General features: G+C 33.2%; 1 protein-coding gene across 2 annotated transcripts; it reads left to right on the top strand.

The window, feature by feature from the left end:
* The first annotated feature begins 2,435 nt into the window (after window positions 1-2,435).
* On the top strand, window positions 2,436-8,728 carry LOC132051712 (protein TIFY 4B-like). Of its 2 annotated transcripts, XM_059442904.1 has the most exons (9): window positions 2,437-2,686; window positions 3,017-3,159; window positions 3,283-3,410; window positions 4,828-4,918; window positions 5,013-5,175; window positions 5,475-5,540; window positions 7,034-7,100; window positions 7,208-7,425; window positions 8,282-8,728. In XM_059442904.1, the coding sequence occupies exons 1-9, from the start codon at window positions 2,563-2,565 to the stop codon at window positions 8,293-8,295; spliced, it is 1,014 nt and encodes a 337-aa protein (XP_059298887.1). In that variant the 5' UTR covers window positions 2,437-2,562; the 3' UTR covers window positions 8,296-8,728. The 2 variants fall into 2 exon arrangements, with proteins under 2 accessions (XP_059298894.1, XP_059298887.1); XM_059442911.1 differs by lacking the exon at window positions 8,282-8,728 and having other exon boundaries at window positions 2,436-2,686; window positions 7,202-7,340.
* Window positions 8,729-20,838: the final 12,110 nt, after the last annotated feature.

The following is a 20,838-nucleotide window of genomic DNA, read 5'->3' as shown; positions in this document are numbered from 1 at the left end:
ACGCGTAAATTCAGTTACTTGTCCACCAAAGTAGGGATTTTTGCCAGTCATTAAATTCCCACCATGATAAAATCGCAAAGTAATCAGTTCATAAGACATATTTCGACCTGAAAACAGTACAAATACTTCAATTTCATAGTCAAACACTTGACAACAACCAAATTAACAACAACACATGCCACAACAATTGATTTTTACATATTCAAACATTTACCCAATCAATTACACTGTAAATTTGCAGAATAATTAAATACGCAAAAAAAACCCTAGTTTTAATCGCACAATACAGAAACAAAATAAGACAAGGGACTAACCTTTTAGTAACACAGACAATGATTGTCCTCCAAATGTCAACAAAAAAGCCAACTTTGAATCGTCCAAGTTGAAAAAATAAGTAACACTTCGATTATAGTTTTAAGATGAAGAAAAACTAAAAAACTCTATGAAATCTGACAATATTCAGCAGGTAAACTAAAAAAAAAATGATTTAGGACCAATATTGAACGATTTGTTGTTTGTGGTGTCGTTTGGTTTTCTTCAATTACGATTTAGGCGTCTGATGTGGGTTTGGGTGATTGAAACGGGTTTGGGGTGTTAAAAATGGGTATGGGGTGTTAAAAATGAATTTGGGTATTAAAATGGGTTTATTATATTAAATATATTATAATGGTGTGATTAGAAAATAAATCATTCATTTAATACGTGGCATCACCCAAGGGCAAGTGTTGCCCACGCCCTTCAGTAATTGGGGGTTTTGGTCTATGGAGGGGTAATTTAATTCACTTTTAAGATGTTAAGGTGTGTAATAGGTCGCTCGTATAGTTTAGGTGTGATATCGACATTTTGGGTATAGTTTTGGGGTGATTTGATGTATTTTGCCTAAGAGAAATCGTAGGAGCCTTGCCACAATATTGATTAGCTATCACTCCCTCCGATACTTTTACTTGTCCATTATACTAAAAATAAATTTTCACTTTTATTTGTCCACTTTAGCATATCAAGAGAAAAATAATTTTATTTTTCTTCTTTACCCTTAACATTAACTACTCATTCCTCGCGTCATTTTCCAAGTTCATTGAATCTATGCATCATTAGTATAGGTATTATGGTCAAATATGCACTTCATTTACCGTTTCTTAAGGGACGTGCAAAGTCTATGTGAACAAAAAGTGAACGAGTGAGTCTTTCATCTTCGGCTCTAATTTTCACATAGAATATTCTTCTTAAATAATAGGGTATCGGGAAGCTGATTTCCAGTTATGCATTTACCTTGATGTATATGATGTTTGTATTGATTTTATTTGTCTCATATATTTGAACAATGGGGAAAAGTACATAATAATACTAGTTCGTCCATTTTTCATTAGCAGATTGTGATTATTTAGTTCTTTGTACCATTTGTCCTAGGCACTGCAAATATAATATTTGTACTTTTAATCTATGTGTTTAATTGTTTTCTCAAAGATTTATCTTGATAGTATCAATATCATATTACAATATAATGTATTATCCGATCTGACATACACGCGCAACGCACGTGGCGAGAAACTAGTTATTTCTAAATATGTAAAGGTGACAATCTTTTTTGGACAGACTGAAATGAAAGTGTGCCACATAAATTGGGACAGAGGGTTATTATCTATTCTCAGGGGTCGTCTGGTACACAAACTAAGTTATAGTCCTGGGATTATTATCCTTGGACTAATTTATTCCGTCTTGGAAGTGAGATTAACTAATACTTCCTCCAGATAAAAAAGAATGTCCACTTAGACCCTTAAGAAAATACTAACTCCTAGACAAAAATGAGTAATTTGACTAAACTGCTCCTAATTAAGTAGGTATTGAGATTTCATCACATAAAGACTTAATAGGGGCAAATCTGGACAGATAAGATTAATTCTTTCTTAATTTGATAATTGAACATTCTTTTTGACTAAAAAAAAAGGCTAAGTGAACATTTTTTTTGGATCCAGAGAGAGTACTAAATTTGATGGGATCATATAGAATGTCCTAGGATTAAATTTGAGATTAATTTTATACTATATTTGATATAAAATAATTTTTTACGTTACATCAAATAAAATATAAAATTAATCACAAATTTAATCCTGAAATATCCACCTTATCCCACGTACCAAACATGGTTAATTAATAATTTCGAAGACGAGCTACTTTATCTTTGAACCTAGTCACCATAAATAAATTCAAATGAGTTATAGACTAGGTTTTCGAAAACCGAATATGTGATGCAAATAAATTTAGGCTGCGAAGTAGAGCGAGGGACCCTCAGCCTAAGGGTCTAAGGGCATCCCGTATTTGTCGAAAGATGAGATGAGAGCTGGGGGGCCCTCACTTTTTCAATAATGACATCCTGATTACGTGGCAGCCTGGGGTTGCAGCCCTTGCCTCCCCAAAAATGAGTTACCCCCAAAAAACCAACCAAAAAAGAAAAGAAAAAAGGAACCACACTCACAGCGGCGACGCCGCGGTCATTCTCCCCTAAAATAAAAGCTCCAATCTCCACGACTGGCGTATCCAATTGTCAAGTGACACGTGGCAGATATGCCGCCGGAAGAAAGTGTTTCGAAGTCGTCATCGCCACTAGACAAACCGCTCCACCAACTTACCGATGACGACATTGCTCAGCTCACTCGTGAAGATTGCCGCCGTTACCTTAAAGATAAAGGTCTATTTCTCTCTCTCTCTCTATATATATATATTATGCTAGCACATTGAAAAAAATAATATGGAGCTGCGAAAATCGAGAATCGAATAAAGAAATTTGAAGATTTTGCATAAATTAGTACACACGTGAGGATGATTACGCCTGTTTCCGTTCATTTCTCTCTCCCTCTCTGGAGATTTTTTTTTCGCTCCCGTTTCGCTATAGATTTTGAAGTTGAAACTTCTAAAAACTAGTTTGAGCCAGTTTTTGGGATAAATTTTCAAAATTTGATCCAAAATCTATGGCCAAATAGAAATTTGAAGATTATGCTTGTTATATGTTTGCGTGCAGGAATGAGAAGGCCGTCATGGAATAAATCACAAGCGATTCAACAAGTGATTTCACTGAAGGCACTACTTGAAACGGCGCCCGATTTCGATACCGGAAAGCAAAAAATACTTCACATTCCTCGGCCTGACACTAATCTACATCGAGTGTGTTTCATTTCCTCTTTTTTTTACTATCTTCATCGTTATTTGTTGTTTAATTTCGTAATGTGAACGTAACTGTGCATGTTTAAGCGTTTTATTATTGAATAAATTATTAAACTAATGTAGGTACAGAAAGGAACAGATAACGATGCAGAATTTTCTGAAGAAACGGTGCCGTATGGAAGAAAGCATGTGGAAAAACCTGATCTTTCCGGTGATAAAGCTGCCGGTTCTGTTAACTTAGCTCTGTCTAGGTGAATCCTTGGTTCCTTGGCTAGTTTTTGTAATTAATTAAACCTTTTTATATCTTGATTGTATGGCTCTATACTTTTTGTTACAAATAAATATAAGATGCTTGTCTTTTGAGACGCTTTCTTCCTATTAGTTTGTAGTCTTCATCGGTATATATACTTAAAATACAAGTGTATAATTAGTATATAATCAATGGCATAATATGATTATACAGAGAATATACAGTGATTGTACATTGGTTATACACTGAATACTTGCTAAAACTTAGCCTCACTTATCTCATCCTAAATGGACAAGACAGATAATCCCTTTTGTGCAATACTCTCATTAATTAAGGCCTTCATCAAATTTTAGACAACAATTTTTACAGCATGGCCTTCTTGTCTTTGAGACGCTTTGTTCCTATTGAATAATAGTTCGACTCTGCTACTGCTTGAATTAGCTGCTGGCTCTGTCCTGCAAAATTACATAATCACAATATTAATTAAGTGGCTAATATGGAGTTCTTCGCTTATTTGTCTGTCCTTGAATTGGTCTGTTAAAAGATGTGAAAGAATTGTGCTTGATGATTTGACTAGCAAGTTAATATTAGTGCTTGTTAAATTTAGTCTCATTTGAGAGCTTTGGTCTTTCGGGCTTTTGACTGCACTTTGCATGGCATTAAGAGTTTTTTACTTGCGAATGATGTGCATTTTATTTCGGCTACAATATTTCGTTTACAAAGTTGTTTTACATAGTTGGTTGTGTCCCAAATTCTACTACCACTTGCTAGTTACCAGAGTAGTACTGCATTGTTGCTCCTATAGAGCTTGTTGTGTTGAGATATATATGCTATGGAAAATGTTGAAGAGCATGGACTTAGTACTACAAGGATTTAAGAAAGAAACGGTTTATCATCAGCAGTTATGCTTTGTCAACTGCCTTAGCCAAAGTCCTTAGGCTTCTCGAATTAACTTAAAATATGACTTTAATGGTTTTACTAGCTATCACGTGAGAAGTTAGAAGATTATCATGCAGCTTAGAATAGCATATTTCTCATCATGTGTACATTTATAGTTTTCAATTTAGGTCTTCTAGTCATCTTGTAGCATATACTTTCATTTCCATAGCATATGTTTCTACATTTACAAATTAATTCTTTAGCGTATTGGAAAGATTCTTCCTCTGTTTCCTTCAATTAATAAAACTAGCTTTGATCACATTCATTTCTTATCCTTTGTTTTGCCGTATAACTTTTTCTTTGATGAAGTTATATTTGGTCTGCCCTTGTAATTTGTATTGTGCTAAAAACTATCTATTGAAGATGGCATCCTAAGGCAAGTTGATTCTGCAAGTGCATGCGCCTATATAGACTGAAATTTTGTAGAAATTCCATTATAGTTAGTTTAAGGTTACTGGTTTTTTTCTTGGTGACTTCAGAACCACAGATTCGGGAAATGCACCAGCAGGTCAATTGACAATCTTCTATTGTGGCAAGGTGAATGTGTACGATGATGTGCCTGCTGAGAAGGTACCTTAAGCTTTATCTACATCGGAACTACATCAATTTAATATTGACAATGCACTAATTTGGTCCCTCTTGTGGCCGCTGGCGTATTTTTTAGGCACAAGCAATCATGCATCTTGCTGCAAGCCCACTCTTTGTGCCTTCAGAAACTCCATTGGATGCTACCGGAGCAGCTCGACATTCCGAATGCCATTTGCAAGCTGCAAATGTTAAACTGGGTCCAGATTCTGCTATGGTGATCATGCCAACCATGCAAACAGGTTCTTTCTTTTTTCTTTGCTGGCTATCTGTGGAGATTGAAGAATGTGAATACATTATTCCATGTGTTTGGGGTTTAGATGACATGTGCAAGTTGAATTGAAAAACAGACCTAACCTGCAATGTTCTTGATCAAAATGCTGATAAATTTGACTACCACCCCCCCCCCCTCCTCTCGCTAAATGCCATTTGTGAGTTTGATTCCATCTAGATTATGACTTTCTATGAAAAGTGACTTTCCACGAATCTCGAGGAGGTGTGTCCTTGTGTTACAGAACATACTAATTTGAATATTTTACAGGGAAAATGAGTGAAGTGACTCGCCTGCGTTTGGAGGAAAGCAACACCTTCCATGAAGACAACTCTGGCAAGTTCTTTGGTTTCCTTTTGTTCTATTCGAGTCTGTCCCCCACCCCTCCCCCCAAGAAACCCCAAAAAATGGGGAAAAGTTCTCATTGTACCTTTGCTGAAAATGGGGGAATATTAGGCTCCTCTGTTTAGTTTACTTGAGCTATGTAATGGGTGTTACTATTTACCCTGCCGTACTTTGTTGGATAATTTTGTTTCTCAAGTATCAACCTGAGGTCACTGCATGCGGATATCCACTTTCTCATGAAAGGATTTAATCCTGGACCCATGTTAATGTTCAAAGTCATAACCTTTGGCTTTCAGTATCTAACCACATCTAGTGTAGTTCCCCCCCTCCCTCCCCCTCCACGGTCCGATAAAAAAACACGGTGGTGTGAGGCCAAGACTTTCTTTCTCCATGTTAACTGGCTTGCTGTCCTTTAGCTGTCATTAAACTTATCTATTACAGTATGGTACCTGAAAACCGGAGGAAAAGATAAGACAATTCTTGTCATTGTTTAGATAATTTACCACTCCTTAACTTATTAAAAGAATTACTACTCATTGTTATTAAAGACTTTCCATCCTGACCATATTACATTTATATGAACGAGATTTTGAAATTCCACAACCAACTCAACTATTGAAGTAATGGTGCCTGAAAACTAGGGGAGCACCCAAGGGTGTGACTTAGCAGTCAATGAAGTGGATGAAAACTTTGAAAACCGGGGTTCAAATCCCAGCAGAGAAAAAAAAAGGCTAGGTGATTTGTTTTCATCTACATAATCTTTGGTGGGAACCATTAGTTTATTCCTGTGTTGATGGAAGGTAGTAGGTACTCGATGGAACAGTTGAGGTGTTTACAAGCTGGTCCGAACACCATCATTATCAAAAATTAAAATAGAGGAAAAGATAATAAAATTAGCTGTTGCTTAGATATTATATACCACTAATGTGTTTAAGGTTCTACCATAAACCAGGTTTTGCATTTAAATTGAATGGAATTCCAGAGTGCAGACCAGAAGATTTAACAAAGTCCTTTCTCCCTATGTTGCTCTTAACACTCCAAATATGTTGCCGCACTCATGTCTAATTCTCCAACAATGCATTACTATTGGATGATGTTACACGCACCCATCAACATTTTTGAAGAGTCCGAGCAACATAGCTTTTTCCTGCTAACCACCGTTTTTTATAAAAAAAAATTAGTTACAATTAAAGCAATCATGGAGCCCACAACATAACCATATACGGCAACATTGTGGTAGTTTACGTAAGGAAAGGATTTACCAAAGTTAGGAAGGTCGATCTGCTGCTCTTTAATTTCGTTGTCAGTGCATTATAATAGATCAGTGGCCTTTAATTAATGCAAGACTTGAAGTAGGTAATGCTTATATGATGATAACAGAACTTGTTGAAGTCAAAGCAATCAATACCATCTTATTCTACTTCTCCACAAATTTCTTTCTTATCTTTTTCTCCTCCCCCATCCCTCCAAAATCAATTATGCAGAAGCAGTGGAAGGCCACGCAAGCAGGAAAGCATCAGTACAAAGATACCTTGAGAAGCGGAAAGACAGGTACTGCAATAACTAAACTGCTCAATATCAAAATGGAATAAGAAACAAGAACACTTGTACTGCTTGTTGTTTCTTTTTTCAGTATCTCACGTCTCTGTTAGGTGAAGGTTCAAGAGCAAGAGAAAGATAGGAATGTCTTCACCTGCTAGCTTGGACATCTATTTGAACCATCGAACCGGAAATCACACCCCAAATGAGCTCTCAAGTAGAAGCAACACTTGTTCCCCGCCCACAATTAGATTGTCTGCTGCACCTGCTCCAAGTGGTTCGATGGATAACACTCTCCAACTGAATGCCAACACTTCTGCTTTTCTCAACGACAAAGGCGAGTTTTTGTTTTTCAGCACACCATATCTGATTGTTATTTAATTTCAACTTTCAAGGGACATTCTTTTTATTGCCTCCCTAATTAGTTCATTCGAGATTTTGCCTCTCTAATCAATTCATTCGAGTTTTAGGGATCTAACAAGACTGCAAACTTTCCAAGGTTGGGCAATAAGTTAATGTGTGTTCTAAACCCTGAAAGAATTGTTATTTTATTGTGTAATCTGGTTGATAACACAAACTCTGTGTCGCAACTTCTTAATCTGCTCTAAGTTTGTACGTCCATCTTGGCAATGTTAATCACAAAATTGGACGAGATTCCTTGATTGAAAAAATTAAAATTGCATGAGATTCCTCTGAACGAATGCGATGTTGAGCGAAAGCTATTGCTTTTGAGTGAACCAACCTCGCATGGAAGCTTTGGGGACCTTGCAAAATGCCAAGTGCTTGTAAAATTGGTGATTAGTTAAAAATAAAGATTCAGACCTATCACCCAAACAACGTACCTGAACAGATAGTTACAAAATGGTCCTCATGAGTATATTTTATCCTTGTTTGTGTAGGAACCGTCATTCTTGTCAATTAAACTTGTTCTTCGCCAGATGTCATGCATCACAAGTATTCGTTTTTTAATTGCTGTATTTTTAGTTTTTGCTTATTTTTGCCTTTTTATCTTGCACGTTCTGCTTGCTTGTAACTTTCTTATAGTTGTACTAACTTCGAGCTCCATCCAACCTCACAATCTATTATATATAAGGAAAAAGAAATATGCTACTAGCTCTGGAAAGTGGTGTTTTGCACTATATGAGATTTTTAAAGTGGTCAAAATTTATAACGCATATATTTTTTATGCTCAGATGGTAAAGAGTGAAAACTGGATGGCGGGGAACACTCTTGCTTTCTAAATGCTTCAGAAAGTCTGGGAGGTAACATCCTGTTCCAGCCTCTGCATAGTTGAATGACGAGGAAACCGGTAGGTTGTTCCTTGTGCATCTGTGTCCAAAAGCACCTTGTATTTAGGCTATTGTCATTCCTCAGGTAAATGAAGAGAAAACTAGTCAGGAATAGTCCTCTTGTCATGCGATGTTTCTTGCTTTCAGAAGCTTTTCGAAAGCCAGTCCTCAAGGGTCCCACTTTAGTGTAGAATTTAGGTAGTTGTATTTTTTCCTTTAGCTGGAACTGGTTCTCAAAGAGCTGACGTGGAACCCTGTTGTAATTAGTCTCGGCACTTTCCACTATAACAAGACAGATGATTGACTGAACAGTGAGTACTTGGCTTACCAAGGCAGCAAATTCTCGTTTTATTTGACTGATTCTTAGGAAAAATTTAAATGCTCGACTTACTAAAAAGGTTTAATGTTGGTTGGTTAGTAGTAGATTATTCAAAAGATGCTGCACTAACAATGCATGATTTCAACTATTCATGTTGCAGTAAGGCTAAACTATTAGTAGGACAATTGTATGAGTGCCGATGAGGAATACTTGGGTCCATCATTGAAGTGGTTCACTGCATTAGGAAAATGTTCGGATACTTCGAGACCACAATTTCTGTAGGCATGTTGGAAGAACGTTTAATGTGGCTGATGTTCACGCTACCTAAATTTCCTGCTCATATTGTGGCTAACTTTCTCTTTTTACTGGGGTCTGTATGGTTGAGGTTTCACCAACCATTGAAGCCTCTTTCCTTGATGGTTCGGAGCAATGGAGAAGTTTCTACTCCCATAACAAAAGAATGAAAAAAGATAAAACTTATGTGTGTATATAGAGAAGTACATATCACAGTCATTGGAACTTCTTGATATTTTAGTCCATCTGAATTCCGGAATTGTTGCTTCAACACACGGTAAGTATACAAGTGAGGGTGTTTGGATGAGCTTATTTCTATAAGCTGTTTGCAGCTTATAAGCTGAAAAAAATAAGTTGGGGTAGTCCAACTTATTTTTTTTTAACTTATAAGTGTTTTCGAACTATAATTTAACTTTAGATAATTTGCACGAATAATGGCGAATTATTTTTTTGAGCTTATTTTAAGACAAAATGACTTTCAGTTTTGCACAACAAACACTCAAAAAATTTAAAACGAACATATATAAGCCAACTTATAAGCCAATCCAAACGGGCTGTCTCCTTGAAGCAACACACTAAAGTAAAACCGAAAGTTTTGGTGACTCGCACAAACTTAAGAGTGAAAGTGGAAGATCCATCTCTAAGCATTTTCATGTTCAAGAATATCACACTTTGATCAACTTAACTACCACTTTTTATTCTTAATTGGTAATAAACAAAAAGAAAAAGAATAGGAAAAAGAAAATGGAATGACGGGAAAAATAGAGGAAAAGGGTAGGAGAAAAAAAAACATGAGGTAGCTAGCTCTTTCTATATACATCGGTTACTTTAGCTGGTATGCTAATTTTGGAAGGAAAAACATATACTTAAAAATAATGTAGTCGATAACCTTGACAAGACTTCGTATGTAATTTCAAACATTAAGGGGGTTATGTAATACAACTCAAAATTGTATTGTAGACTGAAAAATATGTTTGTGTGTTTTAACTGCAGAAGGTAAGGAGCTCCTTAGGACTGTGACAGTATGTTAAAAATAACGAGGGTGTTGTCGATGAAGTGATTATGGACAAGATTGTAATGCTTTGGATCGTTATATTGTTTGGGCTGGATTAATAGTGGGATGAAACTATGTGACTCTTCAAACACATCTTCCTTTTCTAAAATGAGTATTATATTAAGATAATCTAGTTAGAATTTACAAAGACATATTACATAAAAATGAACGAACACGTACACACAAGAACATTAATATACTTAAATTTTTTTTTAATTGTTATATACATAATTTTTTTAAGAGAAAATGCAATATAAAATATTTTTAAAGTAGTTATTAACTCGCAAGGGGGAAAAAGGGTGAGAGAAGGAGAGTGCTACATTGACAAAATTGTAATTTCAAATTTATTCTGTGGGATAAACCCATTATAAATCAAACACGAGAATGAATTAATTTGGATTTTAATATTTTTTTAGCCAACATCTAAAGAAATTTTCACCTGCCTAGTCATAATAGTTTATAGCGTTGATACTGATATACTCATTACAAGTGTATAATAAGTGAATAATTAGTATATAATCAATGCATAAACTAATTATACATGAATTATATAGTAATTATACATCGATTATACACTAAATACTTGCTAAATTTTTTTAAAATAAAAATAAAACTAAGATTATTTTTGTTGTGGGCTATATTGGACTACTATTGTGCAGTGTAAACGTCAAATTTCTTTTCTCTTAGTTTTCTCATCCAAAATGGACAAGACAAATAATAAGGGATGATGGTGCAAATCTCTCATTAAGTAAGGCCTTCCTGAAATATTCAACAGGATGACCTTAAAAATTGGTGTTTAAATTTTGGCCATATTAAAAAAAGTTATATAAATATAGATTTTCGTCAAATCTTTTCCTCCGTTTTTCCCTTCTCCATTTTCCTTCTTCCTCTTACCCCTACTTCTCCTCCTCCTCCTTCTTCCAATAATTTATGAGGACACAATTAATTGGAAAAGAGTGAGATGTGTTGTAGATAGTTAAAATCCATTAATTATTTGTGGTTGAAATGAATGGGTAGTATTCCATTTAACTTATACTATCTATCCCTAATTATTTGTATTGATTTAGCACCATTATTGGTTGAGTTTGACAAAATACATGTTAAAGAATCAAAGCGGTATATTGACTTTTGAAGGTTTAGGTTGAATCTAATCATTGAAAAATATTTGGATTGATATTAAAAGGTTGGATATCAATTTTGTGGTCATTTGAACTAATTTTAAAACAAAAATGTGTTTTTGAAAATTTTATACAGTAAACTATAGCGATCCGTAGAGATTTTGTGGTCAAATTCTAGGTACGGCCAAATCCTAAAGATCCATGACAAGGCAAGATCCATCAATATTTCGCTATCAATAGTAACTTTTGGAACGAGGTTCAAAAGTTAAACAACGACACTATTAAGACCCGCTTGGCCATAAGAATTATTCACTTTTTTCCGGATTTTTTTTTCACTTTTTTCAAAAATCAGTGTTTGGCCATGAAAATTTCATATTTGAAATTTGAAAAACAATCAAAACTTTATTGAAAAGTACATTTCAACAACAAATTATTATTTGCAAAAAGATGACCAACTCCAACGTCAAAAATTCCAAAAAAAAAAAAAAAAAGTGAATTTTTTTTCGATTTCTATGGCCAAACGCCTACTAAGAAAATCCTATTTGTGCAAATCTCTCACTTCTCAAATCTATGATGGATAGCATCCAAGACCCAGGTCCCCCACTATAATTAATTTGGTTAAGGTTCGGCTAGAGCCTAGAAAGTTGCCCGTCTAGGATGAAATCTTTTTAACACTGAATTATCATTTTTTTTTTCCTTTCAAATTTCTAGTTCCACTTCCCATGAGGCATTACAAGATAGCTAAAATCTATTCACTTCTAAATTATTTCATGAAAAAAAAAAATTAACCCTTGATTCACCCAAATAGTCATTTTTCATGAGAAACTAATCTTCATTTATTGAATTATTTTGTAGCCATCTATAAATTTATTTTTAGTTTTATATTCTTTTACAAGAGATTTGAAAAATATCATTTTCCTCTACTCAAAATTGCAAATGCCCATAGAAGACCATACCCTCCTACAAAATATAATTGTGGTAATTCCAGATAACTAATTTACACTTCATTATAAATTTAATTAATAAAAAAAAAGTAAAAACAAAAGGAGATGGTTCTTTCCTTTTTTCTTTCTTTGAGTAAGTAAGTTGTTAGATTTCCACACAAAGGAAAATATAGTTGTTAAAACAATGCTGATAGATATTTTATGGAGGAGGATTTGGTCACAAATCACAATCAAACCAAATGGTGCAACAATTACATACATTTAAGTATTGCAGGTGGCAACAAGTGCCTGTCGTTGGTTGTCTTTGTCATTACAATTATTGCATTTCCATGCTGTTAGTCACTGCCAGATCATCGATTGTCTTTAATACTTATCCCTCAATGCACTAACCTAGCTACCCATTAAATCTATAAGTTTGCTTGAGAATCTTTAAGTAATCTTTGGCATTTGGACAATACTTGGTAAAGGTTGGAAATTTAAGTCGAGAAAAAGGATATGATTTTCATTTGAAAAGTAAAAAATCATTACTTCATTTAGAGTACTCTTTAAATAAGTCTTAAAATATTTCAAATAATTAAATTCTTATATTACTTATGGTCAGATTGTGTTTACATGTAAGTAGAAGTGCATCTAGCATATAATATGTGAATTCACGAGAGCTCGGTAATGTTTGTTCAGATTTTGTATATGCATTCAGAACTTCACTAAATGTATATAAATATTTAATTATGGACTTAGTTATAATTGCATATTAACTTGATATTGTGGTACATAAATCCATAAATTTTCAATTTGAACCCATATGTGACAATAAGAATAGGATAAAAACTTGCTCGCACCAGGTGGTTACACCCCACCAAAGAATACTGTACAAGACATGTATCTTTCATAGCTTATTTCTTAGTTAACTAAGGTTAAAATAATCAATTGGGTGTAAGCATTCGGATAAGCATTTACCAAAAGAATACCCCAAGTCCAGTTTTACAAGTTCAGCTAATTGGCAAGATCATCTCGTGGATTCGCTATACCAAACCTGGTTTCTTTTGAGCCAAATCCAAATTAATTTCCACACAAGAAAGAGATGGATTGGAATTTATATTTGTTGGCTTTGATTATATAATAATAACAATATTTTAACTCTCGTTTATTCGAAAAAATAATATTTAAAAAGTAGAATATTTTCATGGGGCTGGTGGCATAGATTAATACGAATGACACATACAAGATAAAGTGTTCTCCAAACACAATATTCTCCTGATAACAAAAATAGAATCAGGAATAAAGAGAGGAAGATCAGATATTTCATATAAATATCAATAGGTTTTACCTGTTTTTACTGTATTTGAAATGACCACTATGATATTAGTGTATCATGCTTAAATTCACACATGCCAAACTCACAATAAAGCTACATTTGTGGACCATAAATCTTGCGCGTCCCACAATTAATTGACCAAATTTCAGCTATCATTATGTTCAGATCCTCATCTAGAATGATTCCTTTTTTTGCCCTTTACTTTTTATTACCTCACTTCCATGTAACAAAATGCATCATCACAACACAAAACAGAAGACATCCCATCTCTCATCTCCATATTAATGAATGATTTTTGCTGGTCCTAGATCAAATGATCGCATCTTTGTTGGAAATTATTCCAAAAATATGAAGAAATTTGGCTAGATTGGACGTTCCTAAAATTACAAAGAGAAGAATATAGGGGATGCCGTCCATTAAATGATGATAACTTTATGGATGTGAAAGAAAAAGAAAATTGGTATTGGTATTGGAATTGAAGGCAAGACCACTAGAGAAGGAATCCAATCTATTCAAGATTGCCCAATCGGGGGGACATTTGATAAAATTGAAATGATACATAAAAGATTGACATGATCATGTGAAAAAATAATACAAAACAAATCGCTAAATAATTAAAAAAATTAAAAATGAAACAACAGTTCGAGACTATACAAGAAATGTGAGCAACACATTATTATGCACCAGCATAGATGGTATGACTTACCCTCCCCACCCCCGCCAAAAAAAAAAAAAAAAACAAATAGGGGGAAAATGAATGGGAATTAATTAAGATCCTTTATATTGGCGTTCATAACACTAATATCTCTCCACTTTATTATAGGAGCCACTCAGACGTGAAAATCCAAATAACCATTTGTTATCACCAAAATTGTGGCACCAAATTAGGCCGAATATCCAGGCGAGAGTAATTATGATTATAAGAACATCAACAAGAATATAGAGATAACTACATAACCAAATAAAAAATAAAGGGACAATTTTAGAGATCTCCTGTAAGTTTCGCTTAATCATACTCACTTTTCTTGTGGTTTATAATATTGCAATAACTTCTTTTATTTTAATTTTCCTGTAACCATTCTTGAAACATATTTATCATTAATATTTATAAAGTATTGAATTGGCGGATCTGCCATTACTTGATATTAAATTCTTCGATCAATATATCTTAATTAACAATTAAAAAAAAATAATAGAAAACGTATCTGCCGGGAGTTGAAATGGTTTTATATAAGGTACAGAGGAGTGTAATCTTAATAGTTCACTTTGCTTTATACTGCAAATACAAGTGCATATGTTCTTTGGTCAATTAATGGAAAATAAGCTAACGTGTTTAGGTAAGTTTAATGCTCCTTCTATACTAGTAACTTATTTGTGCAGTGTCTATCTTAAAAAGAATTTGTGAATAGTATATTTTAATGGAATTAATTTATTGAAAGAGTTTAATATCAAGTAAGGCATTTGTTAATTCAGTTTTATTTATATATTAATTTCTTAAAACTTTGTATAATCTTGGTTGGATGAAATTTAAATAGAAAAATATGATAATTGAAAATTCATATAATCGACTCCAGCTTTTCTAAACTTGAAGAATAGTTGTGGTTAGCTTTATGTTAATTTAACTAACACTACTCCTATTTATTTATTTTTATATAAAAAAAAAGGGGGACCCTTACTTTTTGTTTTGGAGGTTGTTATGGAGGCCCTAAAAGCCAATTAACCCTAATGATATAATCACAAGAAACCTTATTTAACGGTTACATAGTTTTTCACATAAATCTTGAGTCATTTTCAAAATTTATGACTTCCTTGAAATAGTACGATGGCTTTAATTTATGTCTTGTTATGTAATTATGGTTGTTGTTGTAGACCTTTTTTCTTGTTGTGGAGATTGTAAACGAACATATGCACTTCACACAGTCTACATCAACTTCAATCTCTATACTCATAAGGTGCTCCAATGCATGGACTGCAGATTTTACTAATATCTAGTTTTCACAGTCTTATTTACGAGAAAAGGATTAGTAAAAGATATTAATTAAATACTTTCAAACTAAATACTTTAAGGGTTCATTTGGTAGGGTGTATAAGAATAGTATCTAACGTATTAGTAATGCAGTGATTAATTATGCTACAATATTAGTTATGCTGAGATTATTTCTTATTTACTGTTTGGTGTGATATATTAAAAATAACATGCATTGGATAAATTCTAAAAGAATTACTCCTGTTTATTTACAAGAATACCCTCCACATTACTATGAGCCCATTTGGATTGGCTTAAAAAAAGTAGCTTTTCAACACCAAGTTTGAAAAGTACTTTTTAAGTGCTTGAGCTAATTTTATAAATAAAGTAGTTGCATGGTTGGATAGAAGGGTTTGATAAGCACTTTTTCTGTTAAAATGACTGAAATGACCTTAAAGTTGTTAACACAAAAACTAAATTGATTATTGCAAAATTTAATTTACATCTCAATTCAATTTAAATTCTAAAATTGGTTATAGTTATTTTTTAACTAAACAAAAATTATTAATTGAATATAATTAATCTATTTGTGATTTCAGTGTAATATATGAAAAGTTAAATGACTTCAGTAAAATTGACCCCTTGGATTATTAATACCGAACGTGGAGGTTAACTACTTGCTCATTGTTTATTCCAGTTAAATGGAAAAAAAAAAAAACGAAGAACGCTGTGGTATTAATCAATAGAGAAGACGAAAGGAGGGTGGGGTAAGAGTTTTGGGACTACTAGCAGATATTTTGGAAGTTATAAGAAAATATAAGGAATAAAAATGTAATATACTTGGTCAAAGAAGTAGTTTTTTAAACTAAAAGGCAATAAGTTGGGGTTCACCAACCTTTTGCTTTTGACTTATTTTTAAGTAGTTTTTAACTTATTTTAAGCATTTTTCTATTTTGCCAAACACTCCAAAAAGTTAAAAAGAACTTATAAAAAGGTTTGAAAAGCTTATAAGCAATCCAAACACTCTCTATAACACCTATACTACTAAAACGATAAGAAACAATTTATACACAGCTTCGTACTATATTTCTTGTGGGTTTATTTCATATTGATGTTGTTTGATGATACAGAAGGTTTAAAATGTTAACTGTGGCTCTTGTACTAGTGACCGTTCAGCTAAATTTTTAAAAATTAATACTTATTTTGAGAGGTATCTTTGTTATTTATCAAAATAATTTTTCAATAAATACTTTATAAAAGAAATAATTTGTGTTTCGCTAATTTATTTGAGAACGATGTTTTAGTTTTTGATAACAAATTGTGTTTGGCTTGTCTTTTCAACTTCAGTAACTTTTAGTGTCAAATTTTAAATAGGTAGTATTAAAATTCCTTTTATAATTAGTATTCTTTAAATAGATAAAGTATTTTGAATATTTTTATGAGAGACATCAATTAAATTTATATTTACAAAAAACTTATAACATAAAATAATTATTAAGGGTTTTAATCAATACCGGCATTATTAAACCAAAAATGAAAAAGGAGAAAATGATCGTATTTATATTTGAGAGATATATATGCTATATTAACGAGTAATAGTTTGGTAAATATAAATTTCTACTTTTGTTTATAAAAACTATTTTTCTGCTTTTGCCTCTTGAAAGACGCAATTTTTTTTTATTTGGGATAATTTCAGAGACCTCTCCTTAGGTTTGGCATAATAACACTCACCTCCCTTGTGATTTGCAATATTATGCTTACCTCCCTTATTTTGATTTTTTTTTTGTAACAATACTTTTAACTTATTTATTATTGATATAAAAAATTATATTCTGACCAATTTACCCTTTTATTAAATTAGTTTTATAAACATCTTAGTAAGGAATTCTTATAAGAAGAGTTCTGTTGGTGGTGGGATCAGTTCTCATCTTAGCTTGAATGAGATATTGAGATCCTTGTAAATCCATTGCCATTACGTTACATATCATTATTGAAATACAACTGTATCTGTAAATTTCATTGGCCATATTCTATTCTTGTTCTTATGACAAGGAAGTAAAACTCGTGAATAGAATTTTTAGTATCTTTATGAACTAGATGAGAAGTTGAACAACTATTAGAGGAATTTTAGTTAGTGTTCCTTTTTGACCCAATTATCCATGAAGATTACTCTTGATATTAGGTTGGAGTCAATATATTTAGACATAATACCTTCATTGCCATTTGTCAACAACCAAAGATTTCAAATGAATTGCTCAAACAGATTGGCGAAAAACTAATGTCGACTCGTACCTTTTGGTTGAATTTTATTAGATGATATTATGTATCTTTGTGGAAAAAATTAAAATTGATCATGGATAGGGGTGATAAATTTACAACAGATTATGTTGAGAAGTTGTTAATCAATTTCTATCGATTTAGGCTTTTAGTTTAAACCTCCTTGTTTATACAAATAATTTAAAAATAAATCATATTAAAAGGTTAAATTGGTCATAATGTAAATTTTTACACTAATAATAAATAGGTTAAACGTATTGTTACAAAAAATTCAAAGTAAGGGAGGTAAGCGTAATATTGCAAACCAGAAGGGACGTGAGTGTGATTAGGCCAAATTTGAGGGGAAGTCTCTGAAATTATTTTGTTTTGTAATAACAGAAAGTTTACTTTTGTTTATTAAAACACATTTCGTTTGATGTTCAACTTCTTAAAATCTTGGCCGAACGCCGGAGCAGGCTATTAGTATGTTATGACGATAGAAATATACTAGGAACCCGTTTGACCATAAAAATTCCGGATAAGGGTGATAAATTTCCTTAAATTATGCAACATTGAACAAAATGTCCTCCATTAATAGTTTGGTCCAAAAATGTTCTTAAACTATACGAAATTGAACAACCGCCCCTTTGACGGCAATTCCTGCTCTTGATGTCGGATCTCCTCATTTGAAAATAGGAATAAGCACTGCGAGGTGTGAAGCGATCTCCTACTAAACGAAACGACTTTCACTTTCCATAACCAAAATGAAAGAAAGTCAACCTATTCCTAAAATTGTTCTCGGTCTCACTACCTCTTTAGTTGTTGCCCCCTACTTGCTCATTCGCAATAACTACCATAAGAATGTCGCCCCTGTCTCTAAAGGGGCTTATGCGCTCCACGACTTTCTTATGTTATGGGGTCTCGAAGGCTGAATTTAGTTGTCAAAGGCTCTATAACAACTCATACTTCAAACTAAGCCATATTCATGATTCGGGGACTTAGATAATCAAGACGGGGAGTGTTAGGATTAAAATTTGCTTCAGTTTAGCGATCTGCGTTTTGCACCAGGGTTTTACAGACCGTAAATAGTTTTACGGGCCATAAAATGGACTGTAGATGAATCTCAGGAAACCTTGTTCACTGTTACCGATTTACAGTGGGTTTTACAGTCCGTATAAATTTTATGGACCGTACTTTGTACCGTAGAATATTTTACGGTACGTCTTTTGGACCGTAAATGAGGAGGAGGACTATCGAGCCACTGTAACCGATTTACGGTCACTTTTACGGACTGTAAAAGGCACCGTAGAGTGGCCCGACGGCTGAACAGTATATATTCGCGTTTTTTAGCCCTTTTTCATATTTTTCATTCTTCTCAAGCCTTAGAACGTAGTTCTTCTCCTTTCCTCATCCTACTACGTCAAGGTAAGCCTATTCCAAGCAATTTCAAGTATTTCTAACATACATACATGAATTCTAAGCCAAATCCATTGTTTCTAACCTAGGGTTTTCAAGAAAACCCATCTCAAGATTCAAGGTTCAAGCTTTTGAATTTCTTCTTCAAGACACAAATATTATTGCAAGTTTTGGAGCGATTAAGGTATGTAGGGTTTCTATCTACGTGTAGGAATACGATGGTTCTTCCCACGCCACGTTCTTCCATGATTATACGAAATTTCACTAAAACTAGGGTTTCCAGTCATGTTCATGATAACCCTAAATACATGTACCATGATATACCATGTTGTATTATTAATTCGTTATTGTGTTCTTAATAGTCCATCTTGGTTATTGAGAATCTGTCCGTAATTCATGAAAACCCATACTTTGCATTCCATGGATTCTTAAATGCAAGATATGAACTTTTATGTTTATTCATGAACTTCTACATGCTTCCATGTTTTCACACAAGTTATACTTTACATCTATTTTCATGTTATAATACAAACGCGAATCATGTTTCCAATCATGTTTATATGATTCATGGGCTATTAAACCAATTATATCCATGTTCATATTTTGGGAGTTGTACAGATTACCGAGAAGGCTCAGATAGCTTGAAAACGTATGCCGCACGTAGGATAAGGATCGCTCCACCCAGTTTAGATAATACCTTCATGTTTACCCATTGCGGGTTATTGGATCCATTCATGTTCATGTCTTGTACCCCGGCAAGGTACATGATGGCTTAGCTGGTCGGCCAGAGATAAGACGCCAAGTACTTCCAGGGTGGTGACATGTCGGTTATACTAAGACCCTCCCACTTAAAATTCTTTACTCATGTTGCACAGATATATTCATGTCAAATGATACTCATGTTCATGTTAAAAGAAAAGAAACAAAAAAAGGTCTCTTTAAAAATAATATTGGATTTTAAAATAAAGAAACAAAAAAAGATTTCTTTAAAAATAATATTTTTATAAAATAATGTGTTTTAAAAGAAAAAAAATGATATGTTTATTAGGAAAATGGCATCCTTGACCCAATTAAGTAACAATAGGGGCATTTTTGTTCCATTTCGTATAGTTTAAGGGCATTCTGAACCAAATTATGAACGAAGGGTATTTTTTGTTCAATTTCACATAATTTAAGGGCATTTTCTTACGCTTTTCAGTAAAAGTTATTCACTTTGTTTCTGGATTATTTTTCTCTTTATTTGTAAATCAGTGTTTGACAGTAAAAATTTCAAAATCAACTTGGAGTTGAATTTCAAATTTGAAAAACAACTTATAACCTGTTTTCACCATTTTCCAACTCACTTTTCATTTTTGAAGTGATATTTAATTACATTCAAGAATGAACATTATTCCAAATATTCATTGCAAACAATATAACCAAATACAACCCGGTCTTCAACTCCAATTCCATAAATTTCAAATAAAGTAAATTTTTTTTTGGAATCGATGGCCAAACGCCTACTAGATACTCCTACAGTCCTACTTAGCAATTACTCCCTCCGTCCCATAATAAGTGTTACCTTAGCCAAAAACACGCATATTAAGAAACCAATGATGAAGTGTAAAGTTTACCAAATTATCCTTATGTAAAATAAAATATTTTTTTCTCGATGATTAGACAGAAACATTTACGTTAGTTCATCTTTTGACATTGGGAATCCAATCAACATCATTTAGAGTACTACTACTTCTTTTGCCTCTTACTAGTCCTATCTTCCATAGGTCAAAACTTTCATTT

Source organism: Lycium ferocissimum, chromosome 1 (assembly GCF_029784015.1).
Source record: "Lycium ferocissimum isolate CSIRO_LF1 chromosome 1, AGI_CSIRO_Lferr_CH_V1, whole genome shotgun sequence".
In the NCBI taxonomy this organism is placed as follows: Eukaryota; Viridiplantae; Streptophyta; class Magnoliopsida; order Solanales; family Solanaceae; genus Lycium; species Lycium ferocissimum.
The sequence above is the reverse complement of the archived record's forward strand: the minus strand, read 5'-3'. Positions and strand labels throughout refer to the sequence as shown.